The sequence below is a fragment of the Phoenix dactylifera genome, chromosome 9 (assembly GCF_009389715.1).
Source record: "Phoenix dactylifera cultivar Barhee BC4 chromosome 9, palm_55x_up_171113_PBpolish2nd_filt_p, whole genome shotgun sequence".
NCBI lineage: Eukaryota > Viridiplantae > Streptophyta > Magnoliopsida > Arecales > Arecaceae > Phoenix > Phoenix dactylifera.
This window is the reverse complement of record NC_052400.1, coordinates 13,688,082-13,707,191: the sequence shown is the minus strand read 5'-3', so window position 1 is coordinate 13,707,191 and position 19,110 is coordinate 13,688,082. Positions and strand designations below refer to the sequence as shown.

At 39.4% G+C, this 19,110-nt stretch overlaps 2 protein-coding genes across 2 annotated transcripts; both read right to left on the bottom strand.

The window, feature by feature from the left end:
• Positions 1 to 209: 209 nt before the first annotated feature.
• Positions 210 to 1,023, bottom strand: LOC103701866 (60S ribosomal protein L26-1-like). The gene has a single exon (XM_008784078.4). It carries the CDS (start codon positions 945 to 947, stop codon positions 492 to 494), a length of 456 nt encoding a protein of 151 aa, XP_008782300.1. The 5' UTR covers positions 948 to 1,023; the 3' UTR covers positions 210 to 491.
• A 626-nt stretch (positions 1,024 to 1,649) lies between these two features.
• Positions 1,650 to 15,571, bottom strand: LOC103701917 (receptor-like protein 4). The gene is made up of 9 exons (XM_008784135.4): positions 15,346 to 15,571; positions 14,211 to 15,263; positions 13,965 to 14,115; positions 12,072 to 12,143; positions 11,081 to 11,149; positions 5,530 to 5,598; positions 4,021 to 4,098; positions 2,618 to 2,826; positions 1,650 to 2,237 (listed from the first exon to the last, which is right to left on the bottom strand). The coding sequence occupies exons 1-9, from the start codon at positions 15,419 to 15,421 to the stop codon at positions 2,116 to 2,118; spliced, it is 1,899 nt and encodes a 632-aa protein (XP_008782357.3). The 5' UTR covers positions 15,422 to 15,571; the 3' UTR covers positions 1,650 to 2,115.
• Positions 15,572 to 19,110: the final 3,539 nt, after the last annotated feature.

The following is a 19,110-nucleotide window of genomic DNA, read 5'->3' as shown; positions in this document are numbered from 1 at the left end:
AATCTCATCAGGCCAATTTTAGGACTAGTACGATACAAGCATATTCGTTGTCCGACATCACCAATTATCTTTCTATCAAACTTCATATTCGTGGAATCCCTAAACCACAATCTCATCTCTAATGCATCAAAATATGAGGTTTCTAGATCAAAGCGGGATAAAACTCAAATCTCCCAACAGACAGCATATAAAAGCAAACACAACAAATATAATAACCCATGTATGTGATTGAGGCATAGAAGGATGCAGATCAAAACCATATAATCCAAATCCGAATAGGACCTGACGAATAAGAAAAATATCGTCTTAAATCAACATATGATATAGCAGAAATAACATAGAGTTCGCAACATTAACTTTTCCCATCTCAGAGCCAAAATCTCTCAACACTAATAAGAAAAGAAAAAACCCTAACAGCTGATAACCAGGCAAGCAGATAAAGAACGAGATCTGATAGATCTATTACTCTGACGAATAGGACGATCGGATGATCAGTCGACCTCTTGGAGGGAGGGGGCGGCGGCGGCGGCGACCTCGTCGGCGGAGAACTTGCCCTTGGCCTTGTCGGCGGCGCGGCCGCGGGCCTTTCTGTCGAGGAGGGCCTTGCGGTCCTTGTCGAGCTTAAGCTTGGTGACGATGACCTTGGAGGGGTTGATGCCAACGTTGACGGTGGCGCCGTTCACCTTCTCTCTGGTTATGCGCTCGACGTGGATCACCCACTTCTTGCGGTACACCTGCACGACCTTGCCCTCGCGGCCCTTGTAGGTGCCGCGCACGACCTGGACCTCGTCGTCCTTGCGGACAGGGACGGAGCGGACGTTGTACTTGTTGCGGAGGTCCGACGAGAGCGGCGCGCTCATCAGCACCCGCCGGACGCTCGACGGTGCCGTGAAGTGCGCCTTCCGGCACTTGCGCCGGGAGCTCGTAACTCTCGGGTTGTACTTCATCGTCCCTTCTTCTCTCCGGCGGCTCGGCTGACCTAAGGTTTCTTTCTTGGAGAACGGCGGAAAGGATCCCTTATATAAAGGGAGATGAGGTAAAAGGAGGGCTAGGGTTTTGATGGAATATGAACTTTGTTATGACTATAATAGCCTTGACGTTTCCCTGAAATATCGACGTGAGTCCTCCGCTCTGAAAATTTTAAGTTTAGCCCCTCCCTAGGTTACTAAATATATTTAACACCTTCGTAGCGGGCCATATAAATAGTGACGAAGTAATTTGTTTCATGACTTCTGACTAATATGCCTGGGAAGTGGCAATGCAATGCAAATCCTATTTGAAACCAAATACATTTTTCACGAACCCCCACCCATCTATTTCTACACTCCTTTAGGTAATTCTACTGGTTGTATTTCCTACTTGCGTGCAATACTATTTCTATTGCAGCCCATATGCGTATGACAGCTCCAGAGCTGATCGAGCCGAAAACACTTGCAGGGGACACTAATAGTTTTTGACAAACAAGTTATTTTTGCAACCCTTTTGTAGATCTCAACAAGAAATGACTTTCAATCTAGCAATTGAAAGAAGAAGAAGAAATATATATATACATAATGTGAGAATATAGACAGTAAAAAATATTGGGAAACTTTCAGGTTTAAGGACAACCAACCAGTAAGCTTCCCAAGGCAGAATGTGATTACAACAAATAATGATAATTCAAACAGTCTTTATTATGAAAATTCTTCATTCTACAGTATATCAGAAAGTCCTCATGCTCATTACACGTTATATCCAAAGGTTGCATTTGCTAAATAGAGGACTTCATCCAGCAACGTCTTCATCTTGGCCATATCGAGAGAATTGGATTAATGTACACAACAATAACAAAATTTGGCTTCTTTCTCTGAAAGATACATGTTATGAATACACATGCTTCATCCTACAACCTATGCCAGTTTTTCTAACAGAATTTTTTTTGCCATACTGGAATGCCCAGAATGTGGTCGTCTCGTACATCAACTGCGAGCATCCTGTTAAAGGAGGACGTTGGTCACTTTGAACCAATCAATTCCATGCTGCTGCCATTGGATGCTCCATTTGGGAAAGATGAAAGCCATCTGATTAAACCTCTTATAATTGAAAGAAAAAGCAAAAAAAGTTGGTTGAGCATCTTCATTTTGAAAGGTTGCTGATAGGATTCAGAGTATTTGGGAATCCATTAGAATTTTGAGTCTCCATCTCAAGAAGCATCAATGACTTCTGCCTCTGGTATCGATTTCTTTTTGATGCAATTGCTGAGAAAGAGCCAGACACGTGCAAATATTAGGAAAGGTAAAACACATCACAAAATTCAGATATTTATAATTTGACCTACTTATATTGCAAGAAATCTAATGTGAATAGGCACATATGCTAACCAGATTAATTCAATTAAAATAATCTGTCCAAGAAAGGCTGCCTATTTTGAAGAATGCATTAAGGAAACAAACCTATCTAAATTATTATCTTCTCTACTGCTAAATCCTAGATCAACTTGGAGCAAAGATCTTGTCAAGTCATGAATTATTAATGCAACAGAGTAAGTTATATGATAGACGTGATAACTTATATCTCAAAGCAAAGCAAGGATAAAGCAAGAAAAATGGAAGAACATCATTCAAGATATTATACTCACAGATTAAATCTTGAGGAAGCTCAAAATCATAGTCATTGCTTCCCCTTCTAATGCAGCATATGTAACTCATTAGGAGTAGCACAACGACAACAATACCACATGAAACACCAACTGCAATTTTGCCAGCCATCGACAAACCACCTTTTTCCCAAAAGAAAGGACAAGCAGGTAGAGTAGGTACACCACACAGGCCTTTGTTACCTGAGAGACTGGAAATATACGAAATTATGAAAGGAAAAAATGCACAAAGAAAAGCAAATTATATGCATGCTGGCAAAGTCTTCACTCGCTTGTGTATTGATGTTACATGAGCAGAAAAATCCGAACTAAGTATGTGAATACATATACACATATAAACGCATATATCTGGGTGTGTGTGTGTATTTGATTGGAAGGATCCATAATCCAGGCATAGCTCCTTCATGGACAGATGGGATTTGTTTGAAGAACACAGCAGAAGGCAGAACTTGCACTTTGTCAAGATTCTATGCGTATTTTAGGAATAAAGCCCCATCCTGATACATGTCCTGGGCAATCCAGTCAGCGATGGCTCTTTATGTGTTTCGATGCAATGACTATCAACTGTACACTTATCGCTTAGAACTCAGAATCATCTAGCCAGGACACTGGATTTACTGAGGAAACTCTACTGAAAATCATCATCTTGCACCAACTTCCTGGTCTCTCTCTCTCTCTCTCTCTCTCTCTCTCTCTCTCTCTCTCTCTCTCTCATGCACACATTTTATTTTAAAAGCACTTCTGTACTACTGCACAACCCTCAATTCTGGTAACCAAGCTCTAATCCCACTACAGAAATTCCACAAAAACTCTTGGCCCATTAGGTTGCCATTTCCATAAGCGGGTTTTACTCTAGCTTCTCAAACTTTAAACATGGTCTCCAATACCAAATAAACAATTGTTAAGACCCCAGCAAATAAAGTTAAAATGCATGAGAAGGTTTGGAAGGCTTAGGATTTAATTAGCAACGCTCTAATAAAATGAAGCTCTCTCACTTTTTCCCCCATTTTAACAGCTGCTGTTAGTGAAAGGGAGGAAAAAGCCCCCAAACTTTGGGGCAACTATGATTGATTTACAATATTAGTGACATTGTTGTTAGATCAATGTCACCATGGAAACATTTTTTTGTTTTAAAATCAGTTATAGTTTTGTCAGTTTACAATAATATACTCGAGCGACTGGACCCAAATTTACAAAAAAAAGAGAGCAGTTCTTTAAATATTTAAACTAAATTAGATACTATCTTATAGTACCAGGAATATAACCAAGTTTCTACAACTTCTTACTAGAGAAAGTAAATAACAAATATCCATCAAGTTATAAGCAAGAAATACTTTTGCAAGAACAACTCGAAATATGTAATAATGCATTTGACGGTAGCTTACTCTATTACTCCACCATGTACACCGATTGAGTAGAGTTTTTCAGGAACCTGTCCTTCCAATTGGTTGTTGTTTAGTAGACTGCAACACAAAACAAATATAACTATAATTTCTGCAAATAAAAAGAGATTATATTCAGCAATGGTATTTTTAAGAAGTTCATATTCTAATAATTTATGCACTACCTTATAGAAGTCTCAAGATCATAGTGTAAATGAATATTAAAAATCACACACATTAATGTCTGACCACAAAGAACTATATTCTGAATTCAAAACTAGATTTCCTAAATTAATGTCTCTTCAATTTGCATATCATTTGAATCTCAACTTGGCTGGTCTTATTATTTGAGCACCAGGTTATACAGTCTTAGTTGCTAAACCCGTTGACCATATTCTTTTATCTCCTTAATCTAGGCATTGTGAAATTCCTGAATCCCTTGATCATCACAGTCTCAACTTGCATACAGAAATTCAAAGAAAATTATATATTAGCAATGAACTTTGCAAGTCTTTTGCTAATGTCTCACAGCAAGTACCAGGAGTTTCATCAGCCGGATATGGTGATTGTAAGAATCAGAATGCAGTGGTCCCCAGAAAAGAACTAATGAGAAGTTGTAGGAGCAATCGTGTTTAAAGTTGTCAACTGTACCTGCTTAGTCATTGTACTTCAAAATTTTAATTTATGATGACAAATTGATGAGGCGTTGGAGATACTTTGGTGCTAACAATAGTGTACAATAACCATTACATTTTTAATGAGCTTATTGCTAGCAAGTGATCTCATCTTCCCACTGCAAGAATTCCACTAGCATGTTCCCTATCTTGCTTTCTCAATATCACATCAAATACAAGAAGCTTCATTCTCATGGACAAATTATTTTGGAGGCATATTAAGATATGTATTTCATGGTTTTTCTTCATACATATACAAAGAGGTGTTATTTATAGTTGTTCGCTAGCATTCAAACATATTGTATAAAGGGGTAGCCTATTTTATCTTTGAATCATATTTTATAAAGGGTAACATTTTTTCTCTAAAAGAACAAAAAAGAACCGGCACTCAAGAAACCAAATCGGATAAGCAAACAATTTCATGAAGAACATGAACAGATAAAGCTAGAATTCGATGATTTAGCACCCAGAGTAGAGCAAATATTAAGAATGATGATGATCAAAGCTGAAGCAAAACCAGCATACGAATCATACTTACCTGAAATTTTCATTTAATAACAAAATTACTGCCTGTTTATTATTGCCTATGAGAATTCTCTAGCTTAACCTATGTGTAATACCACATGATAGCTAAGCTACGGAGTTGAATACCAAAATAACTGATAATTTGAATTTGAAGATATGATAATGAATTCCAATGGTTACATTTCCATGAACAACTATATATTGGCAAGCTATCAACGAGGACTAAGAAATTTCTATTCTTCAAAAAAACCCTATAACCACCATAGTGAATAAACAGCCGAAAGGCTGCTACATAACAAATGAATCTACTTACACAAGCTGCAAACTGGATGAGCCTAAGCCATCTGGAATACTCTCAGAAAACAAATTGGATGACAAATCCCTGAACATACCAAAGAAAAACAAAATGGATTAATAAGTATAAGATGAAAACAGTTAACTTGAGATGGCTTGATGATTAATTTTCAGCAGAAACAAAAGCTTTCATTTTTTAACATCAAGAACATCTAGCAGCTTTATAAACTTCAAAATAACATCACATAATTGCTGGAGGCATTTTTTAGACATTTGTAGTGGCAGGAAAATAGTCTTTCAAGTCAATGCATTCAAATAAACAAAAAAAAAAAAAAAAATCTTATGAACGGTCAAGACATTTTTTCTAGTCTTCCTTTTTTCTTTGATCCTTTTGGCATATAATGATTATTTCTGTCCTCAGCATCTCATTACTCAGACATCTAATAACATCACAAGTTATTCTCTTTTTTCTTCACCTCGTAAGTTTTTTAATCTATTCTTCTATTATTATAACTTTTAATTTATTTCATAGTTTTATCTTTCTTTTCTTTTACCATCATTTCCTAATTTCTTCATATAAACTGCTCATACAGCCATATAGCACCCCCCCCCCAACCAATACATGGTACACTAATGGAGTCAGCACAACACCCATACCATGTGTTGATATGGTGACATACCAAGCCTCTGTTACCATACCAGCATCTAATATGGTACAACCCCAACCAAAAAGTATGGATCGGTACTTAAAACCTTGAGCTCAGAATAACAGCTGCAGTCAGTATCAGACGATTTCATGCATGCTAACAATATCACAAAAAGCTTGCAGGTGTGTCATAGCATCTTTTAAACAGAATTACCTCCCTCAACAATTGCTTCATTTTTTAATATTAGCTTTAGATTCTAGGATTTTGCAAATCCAATGTTCTCCTCAACTAAATATGTTCAGACAGCTACTGTTTATTCTTTTTCGTTAAACAAAATCTCCCCTCTTCCAACAAAGAACAAGCAGAAAAGACCAAAATCCCTCAAAGCATAAGATACTCATCCCATTTGTGTGTACTTTTGCACTTCAACTAATCTTAATTGTGTTCACACAAGATGACTGCCATGAATAGGCTCCGTTTAAAAAAGGCTCCTACACATTTAAATGACAACTCATTGAGCCTATAATTCTGTACCACTCTAAAGTCTACCTTGATGCTATGGGTCAACTTGCTTTTTTTTGGTCCAACAAATTATTTCCAATATTGCCGCTTATCTTCCTGGTAAAAAATCTTCTCAATTTGTTAGCCGATGCAGCCTAATCCCTCAAAACATTGTCAATGATCTACTGAATCCAAAGAATGAAATATTTACTAGCAATAAAGCAACTGACTCAAAAGGTAAATGTCTCAGGCATATGAACTTTTCTTTGATTACATACTGTCTGATGCAGGACAGACCTAGGGAACGACATAATATGCAAGCACAAGCACAATAATGAAACATAGTAATGGGAAAGCAACAGATGCAAGAATGCAGGTTGGAACTAGTACACGTGCAAATTCATAAAAGCACACATTCAGATCTATAAAGTCTAGGCGCCGATATATAATCACAAGAAATTTCAGCCAATTAAGCAGCAAATCTTCAAGTGCATTGTTTAAGAGGACCTAAGAGATTCTAAGAAGGCTCAGTGGCAGTTCATTGAAGTTCAATTGAAGAGAAATCATTGCAAATCGCTTTCAGAGTAGTCTTTATGCTCCTTTTGCAGTCTGATGCACATAGTAAACACCAATGAGTTGAAAACTCACCGAAGTCAAAGTGCATAGGACTCTGCCTCAAGAATCACAAAGAGTTCAAAAAAATAATCTCAAGAAGCTAAGGACAATGAAGCAGTTTTCCAATCCGAGATTTCAGATCAATCCAGACTTTCTTGTGAGAAAAGGGCTGGTATTTGTTCGTGTTTTGAGCAACATAACAGCAGAATTTTGAAGATTCAATTAAGTTGTTCCACATTGAGATAGCTCCTTAAAAAGTTGCTGCTTTTAGGAACAGCAACCAAAACAGACAGCTGCTGAAGAAAGCCTCACCAATCCAATAAGGGAGCCAGCAGGTAGGTATTGGCGGCCACAAGTGTTAGCTTTTGCAGTCTCTTAATCTAGGATTTCTGTTGTGTAGGGTTAAGGGAAAAAAGAAGAAGCACAAGAAAAGGAGAGAAGATAACAATGGAAAGAAAGAAGAGAGAAGAAGATAGAAGGATAGATATTAATGAGGTTATGGAATAATCACTCTCCTGAACTCAGATGCACACCTTGCACCTCCAGCACCAGTGAAAAGGGAAGAAACTAGGTTAAATTAAGCTGCTTGATTACATATTTTGCAAAAGAAGTCCCTTACAGAATATATAATGTGTTAAGATCCCTCAAGACTTTACATTTAAGCTCAAAAATTAATGAAGAATGGCAAATTAGTGACACAAAATAAGTCTCAAACAGAAAATAAACTAATAAACAACATTAAGTATGTCTCATACTCGACTCCAGGGCCTCTGGTATAAAGTCTTCTAGACCCACATAGGTTTTGATGTTATCTTATACGCTGATGTTGAGTACAGACCTTAAACTCAAGTTGATATATACACATCAATCTTGTTTTTACCATCCTATATATGAATTTCATACGTTATATCATGCAACAGATGGTCTTTTTGCTAAATCACCTGGCCCTTCCAACACAGGCTGGACTTGATTACTTTACACCTGGTCATGTTTATCTCCGCTCAAAAACATTTAGTCTTTCTTCTCTTCAACAAGCAGATTGTTAATCAATCCTCTTCATTTGGCATGAGCTAAGGCTATACTAGTTCTAGCTGAAGTCAGTGTATTAGAGGAAGCTAGGTGTTATCCAGCTCTAGAAATAGCAGCATAGACAATGTACTTATAATTTAACCTTATGTCCTAAAGACGGCATGGCCTCATCGATGACGATCCACTCTCTAACTCATAACTCAAAAGGCAATGCTTTTTACAACCCTATGGCACCATGTAAGTTTAACAGTAAGCAAACCATATGGGAGCCCTTATTTTCCATTTTCTATCGTTATAACCAACGACCAACAATGTTGTCTGTGATGACCCGTACGGACATGTGTTTAGTCTCACATCAATTATACAATGGGCAGATCTTGGATACTTATACAAAGCCAAAAAATCTAAATAACACTTACCAGCCGACTTTTTTGGGTGAGGTCCTAGGTTGTTATAAATGGTATCAGAGCGGACCTAGCCCGTGGCCATGTGGACTAGAGGACACGGCAGTATGGACCCATTTAGATTGACTATAGGTTGATCATGGTGTTTGTGACTAGATTTGTGATATTCTTAGCTTAGCGAAGACAATAGGGCTTAAATGGGGGGAGTATATGAGGATCCATGCAGGCATATATTTAATTCCACATCGGTTATGCAATAGATAAATTTGGGGTACTTATTCAAGGCCAAAGACTCCACATAATACATTTCAGTTAACTTTTTTGGATGAGGTCCTAGGTTGTTATAGTAACCAACTTTTTATGACTTGCGTCTTTTGTCAATTTAGAGGATATCTGGGTGATAATACTGATTCTACCAAGAATGGGACACATGAACAAGTTATGCTCTGTTAAACAGTCCCATACATGGTCCCCCACAATTTTCCATAAAAGGTTTGTTAAAGTTTTTGCCTAATTTCTTTAACATAAGGAAATTTGAGCTTCCTGATTTTAAAATCTTCAGCTTTTCCTTGACAAAGCAATTTTTCATTCTTAGATGTTCAAGGTTAGTTCAGGCTTCGCAGTTTTTCTTTGATATTGTATAATGTTACATCAGTCATGTGTATAAGATAAGATTTCTAATCAGGGCAATAACTCTCTGTAAGTTTCATAGAAAGGAAATCATTAATTTTTGTTCTTGCATGATGTCATCATCCTCTATGTCGATGTTGAATCGGTAATTACAGTGGAGGTTAAAGCAGTGATGTTAGAATTGGTAATTGTTATATACTGTTGAAAGGGTAAAAAACTGGTTGACAGATCAGAACATATCAAAGATTATATAAGCCAAAATCAGTAAAATATCATGCAGCAGCAACAAAGAGTATAATATCTGATAAGAGTGGGTAAATGCATAAACGTATAGATAAATACATATGGCATTATTAATACATTTGAATGGGAATATAAAGCATCTTTGACCTGCCTATCCAGCAGGAGGGCTTCTAAACAAATGAGATGTTCGTAAGCAGCTCACATTTAAATCAAAATTTAGCTGGATTTTGGCTCGCTCAGCTAGTAGAAAAGCCGAATATGAGCTATGCCCAGCTCACCTATATGCAGCTCAAAATAGCTTGAAACATATAAAATAAATATATAAATAATGTAATATATTACTTTTTATTACCACAATAAACAGATTTTAGAATTATTAATATTAATGTTTATAATAAAGATTTACATTATTTTAGATCTTAACCTGATGGCTCCATACCTATAGATAACCATTCTAGCTGTTAGAACAAGATCTAATGGCCCAAATTGAGGGAAAAAAACTACTTTTTTGACCCATTGATGACCTGAATCTTAATTCCCTAAACCACTATCTTTCTTGATCGGTTATGACACCTCTCCTCTTCCTTCTCTTCTTACCCTTTTGTTTCCTGATCCCTAGAAGCCTAACCCCACCACCCTCCTCCCAATTCTAATCTCACCATCCTCTTCAAATCTTAATAGCTCGTCCGCAGCCCCAATCACTCAAGCCTCAAAGGTGGTCTCAACTTTCCCACCCTTCATTCTTCTCCTTGGGAAAGACAACAATGGTGACCAAATGGAGGTTAACAACAACATTTAAGGTGAGGCTGGGTTGTCATCTATGTTGATGATTATGGTATTTCCAGGACTCACCTCTGTCTGATCTAACAAGCCAGCAAGCCGAGCTCATTGGCCATCCCTTCAAGCAAATGTAATAAGCTAGAGAACCAAGCTCGAGCTAGGTCGATTTATGAATGAGTCGAGCTCAAGCTGTGTACCCCTGGCTTGCTATGAGCTCAAGCTAAGCCCGGCATGCTTGAGTCCAGTTTGTTTCAACCTCTATCCGGCAAGATTGTCACAATGAAAACAGAATACTAGTTGAGTTTCATATTGCACCATGTTGATGACTAGCATTAAATATGCGCTCAATACCATGATGTGTTTCATATGTACATCACCAGACCATAAATATTATTAAGGTACTTTGTGTACCAAATGAAAAATTAAAAGAAGACTGAGTCTACACTCAACACCAATCACTTATACCTACAAAACGAAAATATCAAACTGATATATTAAGTTCATCTCTACAGGGAGAGGCAGGTAGTTGTTGTAGAAAAAAAATTTTTCCGTGCCAAAGCTGAGTGAATAAACATCACAAACAACAACCAATATTCTAATAATAACATAAAGGAGCTACTCTAAAGAAACATTTGGCAAGAAGAAATTGCAATATACATGAGAGGAAAAGAAAAAAGAGCAATTTTTTAACTTGTAAATAAAAAAGCAAATATGTACTTACAATTTTCTGAGAGATCCTTGACCTAGACCTGACGGCAAAGTTCCTCCCAAAGAATTAGAGCTTAAGTTCCTGTCCAATAGAAACAATACATGCATAAACATTGTTTGCATAATGGCTGGCCAAACAACCAATAAGTATAAGATAATATAAAAAAATTATAAGCAACAATCTATGGTACCACAACTACAGTCATATTTCAAATATTTAGCTCGGCTAAACACCATACTAGAGTGACTTTAAGAGGTAATTTTGATAAAGAATCAGTTAGGAATTTATAGAAGTTCAGCAAATCAATAATTGATACTAGGTTGGGGCAAAAGAAACAAATTGGTAAAAGCATATCAAATGATTTATACAAGGAACAAAGTGTAAAGAACTGAACAGATAGATACAACTAGAAAAGGCCTAGTAGAATTATTTATAACTGTAACTGCTCACACTGACTACCAGAGAATAGTATTTAAGTTCTTCTATAAAAGCTGAAATTCATGTATGATAGAACTGGAAACGCAAAAAAAACTGAACAAAGTTTGTTCATCCTCAAATAGTAAGTTCTACTATTATAGACATCTAAGTAAATCATCATACAGGATAAGCCATGGATTGGGTGGCCTCAGCTATATAGATCTTTCCTACCTGATTCTACTTGAACATGAGTCTCTACTTGCCTGCATTTCACTAGTTCTGCTTCCACTAAACTTTTAGTTAAGTAAGATTCACAAAGACGGTAAAAGTAAAGACTCAATGGGCATCTGTATGTGCGTCTCAATTTTTAATTCATGTTAGTTTTCAATTCCATACAATATAGAAACAGCTTAGCATCAGTGAGCCATCCCTTTTTCTTTCAACATTAGAGGCATGCCAAGTTCTATCACATCATGCGACCTTATGGCCAAGAATGAATTTCAACATTATATAATAGGAAATATCAACCTTGAAAGTTAAAATAGCAAACACAGATAGGTTGAAGAAAAATTAATTTGATACTTACAAGCTTACCAAGTTTGTCAGAAGACTTATTTGATCACTAATATAACCTTTCAAGCCTTGACTCCCTAAATCCCTGTAAAGTCCAGAAACACAAAATTAAAGCATGTTACCAAAAGATACCTCCATAGAACCCATGAATAAAAGTCATGCTAGACAATCCGCTTGAAAAACTATACAAGCTGAGAAACACACAATGCATATTCTGGTCATTAATTAAATACCATAAGTAGCCAAGTATGCTTTCTCCAACATCTCTTGCTTCAAATTCGAGAATATGTTGTCGTGAGAAATTGAAACAACAAGACAAATTTAATAAGCAAATCAAAAACAAACTAATAAATGGAGAAATACCAATATTTGATGACTAGAGCTAAAAGGGTGCGACACTTGCAAGTTGACATAGTATTGAGAGGTAGAACTTACTTTAGGAAAAAATGTATTAGTAGCTTATATGATGAACAAAACCTAATAAAAGTCATAGCAAATAGCAATAGACCTACAAAGGAAGCCTTTCAGCGTACAGCAACAGACAGGTGAACTTTTAGAATGTTGCCTTTAATGTAAAACTACAAGTTGTTCCCAGCATATGTTGGAAATAAAGAGAAAACACCTGTGAAATATACTGGCAGAAAAAGTAGACTCAGTGGATGAAGTTGCTTTTACACAAGCCAAACTGGCCTGAATACCATGGGCAATGATGTGGGAATCTGCAAGCATGCAGTGCCAATTAGCAACAAACTACCTAAAGATGTCAAACGTGGCAGGAAAGGAAGTCCCATCTTATGGCAGTTTTTCAAGATGATAGGAAGGATCCAGAAATGCCAACATATGCACACAGCTGCAACAATTCATAGTCAACAAAGAAAAGGTTTGGTGCAATCACGATACAATTGGACTTTAGAGGACATTGGAGCGGTGAGACCAGGCATGAATTCTTGGCAAAATTTACTAACACTATTTGGGGCATACAATAGAGGGAGGGGCTCTTATTTTTTTCAGGCCTAATGGGTTTTTTTTTTTTTTTTTGCTATAACCGAAGATATTTGAAGAATCTTAGAGAGCAGCCCATGGACTTCTGGAGAAGATTTTATTGTTTCAACAAAAGACTTATCCCACTCCATTCTCATTTGGGCAAACTCCAAAAGAAATAATAATTTAATCTATCATCTAGAGAGATGTGGGAAGACATGTCATTGGCAAAGCCCTTTTACATGAATACTGAAGCATTAAAAGACATATAGGCTCTCTTTTGCAAGAGCTTATAATGAAATCAATATTTTGGATTAACTTCTCAAGTCGATTGCTATAAATTTGGCCAACGGAGTAGTCAAGAAAAGTACAAATGAGCTATGAGAAGAGACTATTTTATTGTTTGAATTTAATGCCTTTTGGACACTCTTCTTAAAAGAGCCCCACTACTAATGTTTGAATGCCCCATCAGAATTTTGCACCTTGTCAATACCATCCAGATAGGTGCAGAAGCTAATTAAGATGTTGCTCTGATTATAAACATGGAGAATAATTTTCAGCTGATAATATTGATAGCAGCTACCATGCTTAAGACTTGGGGTCAGAAAATTTCAGCAAGATTAAATCTAGCCAAGGTCAATGCAGCTTGCTCGTGAAGATATGCACGCCAGACCTTAAAAAAATTATTTCAGGGCAAGGTCGGGTAGTGCTTAGCCATTGGCAGCTAGACCTCTTTGTTTCAGTTACAGATACTAGTGCTTCGCATATGTATCCAAGAGAAAGAATCATTTGATGGATGGTTGTGATACCAGCGATACCAAAGAATTAACATTCCTGGAGATTTGAAGCAAACAAATACTGCCAAACGACAGAAAAAAACAAGGAGCATGAACTGAAACTATTAAAAAGAGATTGCGTTACTTACAATTGGGTAACAACGAGCGCCGATCCATCCTCGCTGTGATGACAAGTGACCCCCTCCCAAGCATCCCAGGTGGAAGGAGCGCAAGGATCCCCATTCCAGCCCATTCTGTCTGGTATCCGAAGCGATTCCTTCAACGCCCTCATTGCAGTTACTATCGATATCAAAACAAAAGGGGAAAAAAATTCAAAACCACCAATTCAAGTCATCAGTTCCCTTCAAACTAAAGCAGTCACCTGATCCATTTACCTTGACTTGGGACAGTAGCCAGATCCAATGGAACCATCGCATAGTTCTCCAGCCCACAGATTATTGGCTTCCCCACGACCGGCTCAAGCTTCACGCTGAGCGGCGAGCTTGTCAAATTCTCCACAATGTACTGCCACTTGAACGCAGTGAACCTCCCGACCTGCTTGAATATATCGATCCGACTCACGTTCTCCCCATCGATGTAGATGTCGAACACCCGCTGCCCAGCCGCCGCGACCCCCGAATCAATCTCCGCGAAGTGGAACCAGACCATGTAGTCGAGCCTCGTGTCGACCGGCAGGAGGTACTCGAGAGCAGCACCGGGGGACACGGTGGTGACGGCGGTCTCGTAGAGTTTAGCAGGGAAGTAATTGGGCGGATGGTTGGTGCCGAGAATCCGGTGCCCGCCAGCGGACAGGGCCTTGATCTTGACATTGCGGTTCCGGTAGTCGGCGTCGGACTGCCAGATACGGGAGAAGGCGTCGGAGTCGTTGGTGAAGCCCGGGCCGAAGAGGGCAGAGCCGGCGGAGAGGCGGCCGTAGTTGACGAGGATGAGATCGGTGCCGGTGCCGGCGCCGTCGTAGGCGTAGCGGTCGACGGCGGCAATCTCGAGGGAGGCGACGACGGGGGGGTCGGTGGCGATGGAGTAGAAGCAGACGTCGAGGGTGGCGTCGGCGACGGAGGCGATGAGGTCGGCATAGGCGCCGGAGCGGGAGGCGACCTCGGGCCAAGGGGAGCGCCAGCTGAAGACGAGGGTGCCCTCGACGGAGACGTCGAAGCTGGGGGAGCGGAGCTTGCTGTCGTAGTTGTCGTAGACGGTGAAAGTGCGGAGGTAGTAGCGGCCGGGAGGGACCGGGACGGAGTAGCAATTCTTCTTGCCGGCGGAGTTGGGAGGAAAGAAGCGGAGGGTGGACTCCTGGGGCTGGGGGAAGCGGTGGGGCTCGGCGACCACCGCCGGGGAGCCTGCGGAGAAGAAGCGGTCGGCGAGCCAGTGGCGGCCGAACTCGGAGGTGAAGTTGGCGGCGCCACCGCAGTCGATGTTGTAGGAGACACCTGCAGCCCGACAGAAAGAAGAAACAGACATCAGAACAGGAATGCGCGGTTTTCGGCGACGATGAGAATAAGGTGAGCTTACCGGAGGTGAAGGGATCGGGGGAGGGAGGGGTGGAGAGGAGGAGGAGGGGGAGGGAGAGGAGAAAGAAGAGAGGCATTTCGGCTTTGGTGGGGCGATGTGAAGCGAGAGAGAAGTAAAGCAAGAAAAGGGAGGAGAGAAAGCGGACTAGAGAGAAGGACAAGGCGTGATTGGAGGAGGAAGAGGAGGCGGAGGTCGTCGACTGGGGACGGTGGGGGGAAAGGAGAGGGCGGGGCGCAGGCAACGAGGTCTAACGTGAGCTTAACTTTTTTATGAGAGGGAGGATCCGCTGTCTAGGATTGGACACGGCACACTTGTAATAACGACACGGAAGTAGCCGTGGCATCATGTGTTGATGGTCGGTTGTGATTGAAATGACAGCTACAAGATTCGTGATGGGGGAAGAGGGGCTATCCTAGCTGCTGGGTCGCAAACACCAGCCAGACTTCTCGGCCAATGTATTGGGCCCAAGATGCGATGTGGGGGCTTAGTGGCTTACCAAGGGAGAGGAGGAGGTAGGAAAGGTGGTGGGGCCCACTAGTGTGGTTGGTTCTGTTAGTGTGTTATGGTCGGCCCCACAGAGAGGAAAGAGACGTGTCCGGAAGTAATGGATTCTACGTGGAGATCAGCTGAACCGCCACCAACTGCATCATAACGTTCGAAATTTGAAGTTAAGCGTTCTTCGCTGTGTGTTTCTTCTCGTTCAGCTGATTGGATGAGATACAGTGAAAAAAAAAAGCTTCTTTTAATCGGTGCTTTGCTCAAAGGGTTCTGTCGAGTGCTTCGGAAAAGGCCAGGGACTCCTTGAAAGATTAATAGATTTTTTTTTGTCTGCGTGTCGAAAAGGAGCGGGATCGGCATCACGGGATCGGCATCGGTGGATCGTGACTGCGTGCCAACTGCTTTTATCATATTCTCATTTCTTCGTGGTATGACCTACAGTGGTGGATGGCATTATGGTAGAGGACATGGGTCATTAATGGGGTCAGCTGATTTGTTGGAGTCCAATGAATCCTAGATAAAAAATGGGTTTTGGTTGGATTCCCAGGTTGCCGATTGAGTGGGTTGAGTTCAAGTGTTCAACAGAACCTGATCTAAATTTGAATTTTAGGCACACTAGATCTGGAAAAATATGGTCTGCATGCAACATGAGTTTAAAAATGGAGTTTCTGGATGTAAGCTTTCTCTTATACAAATTGATATCAAGATGTTAACCTTCTTCTAAAATGTATAAAAATGGATTAATAATTCAGAAAAATATTAATTAAAGGAGCTGCCCAAGCAAAGAAACAACGAGGAAAACGGAGATTGATCATCAGTATTGTCGAGCTTCATAGTTCTTGGATTCAGCACTGCAAAGCTACATAAATCTAACCCCACAGACGAGAAACAATAATTCTGCTATGTCAAATTTTGATTACAGGAAATACTTCGACCGAACATCTCCGAAGATATTGGATGCATCATGTAATCAAAAAACCTATTTACTCCACTGAGTTGCTGCAATATTTAGAGGCTATTGATTGGATGAGGAAATTGGTTTTGTGAGACCGTAACGCTGGGTTGGTAACATAATATTTAACAATCTCCTTTATGTATCAGATCAATTCCTTCGAATTGCACTAGCTACCTTATATGGCGTGAGAGAGGAAACTTTTAATGATCAGGAATTAGGTGCAGCGTTACTCATAAATGTGTGCTGGGTGCTGGACAAAATAATAATTTGGTGTCGTTGAGTTGGATTCTAGACAATTTCAAATCAAAAGCATTTAAGAACAGTTTAAACAGCAATGATGCTCTAGGGTCATGGATAATGAAGTTGGAACTAAGAACAAAACTCACTTTCACAGCTCACTACTTCAACCATTTAATGTGTTACGACATGCAATCGCCTCAAGAAACTGGATCACGTTTAGTTTCATAGTTTCACTTCCATTCTACTTTTTTATGCAGTGATTGGTATCTAGATGAAGTTTCTTGGGAGAAGTTTTCTTCAATCGACAAGCAGGTGTCAGCTTCCTTTTGTTCCAGTGGCCCAATGTGTTCTCATACTTCAAACTTGAGCCGCAATAATACACACATTTTGCTAACTATAAGCTTGCAAGGGTATCTTAATACACCGGTCAAATATAAAATTGCGCACATATGCATATAAATAGACATGCATACTTTACATGATATATGTATATGCTTACGTGTATATGTAAGTTTGTACGGATGTATCAATCAGTATTCCTTTATTATGCTTCTGTGATGCGGATGCTTGTCACCGACCATGTTTGGATAATCAAGGAGAAGATGATTGGGTTCAATAAATTAAGTGAGCTATAGCACCATGTAGGGATGCCAACAAGTCAGGTATGGGCCAGGTAAGCCACTACCCTTATCCACTCCATACTTACCTAGGGGCGAGGCTGGGTAGGTAAAGTCTCGGTAGAACAAAACCGTTAGAGTTAAACGAAGTGGGTTGGACGGATTAGAATGAGTAAATCTATAAAAATTGAGTTTTCTTTTGTATACAATTTATATTTTTTTTGCCACCGGAGGGGATTTACGCAGAGTTAGAGTTCCACTTACATTCTACTTCTTTATACAATAATTGATATATAGATGAAGTTTCTTGGGGAGAAGTTTTCTTCAATCGACAACCAGTTGTGAGCTTGCTTTTGTTCCAATGACCCAGTGCCTCCTCTCATACTTCAAACTTCAGCCATAATCATACACACATTTTGCTAAATATAAGCTTGCAAGGGTATCTTAATATATGGTGTCAAATTTAAAATATACACATATACATATAGATAGACATGCAAAATATTTTACATATACGCATGTATCGATTAGTACTCCTTTGTTATGCTTGGGACACGACTTTGAGTCTGTGAAGTGGATGCTTGGTGCTGACCATATTCAGGTAATCGGGTTCAATAAATCAAGGGAGAGGGTGAGGGCACAGACCACCCCTTGGTTCGGGATATAGAGATGATGTGTGGGGTTGGGATGGCTATACAGGCCAAACATGTATTCCGAGAAGCTAATGAGGCAGCTGATTGGGTGGCTGCCTTTGCGGCTTATTATTCAGGGTACACTTTTTGGGTGGATGAGGAGGAGGTGTTAAAGGGGTACATTCAGGGTACACTGGCTCTCCGTGAGTTAATATTTTTTGACTTTATTGGATATATTCGTACACGTATTGTATGAAAATTTATTTTTAGCAAAATAAATAAATAAATAAATAAATCAAGGGAGAAATTGCTAAATGGGAGGTTCGTCAAGGGGGGAGGGGGTGGTAAAGTGGTTATGAGGCCCCACCCCCCTAATAGCACCACATAGGGATGCCAATGAATCAGGTATGGGACAGAGAGATTATTACCTATATCCATCTTATACTTGCCTTGGGGTGAGGCTAGACAAGTAAAGTCTTGGGGTAGGACAAGACAAGTAGAGTTAAGTGGACTGGGTTAAATGGATCAGGTCAAGGAAAAAACGATTTTTTCTTTTTGTATACAAAATGATTTTTTTTACTTTTGCCTTGGGGAGGGGATATACAAAGAGTTATATATAATTCAGTTCGGATTTAATGTGAGTTTTACCATTATCTATTCTACTAGAGTCAAGTACTTGATGGAGTAGAGTAAATTGCTACCTCTAACACCGTGTCCATATGTAATTCTCGAATTTGAAACATAGCATCCGTTGTAACTAAATACATGAGAAATTATGACTAGTTATTGACATTGCTTTGGCGCAGGCAAGTTTAGGTTATAC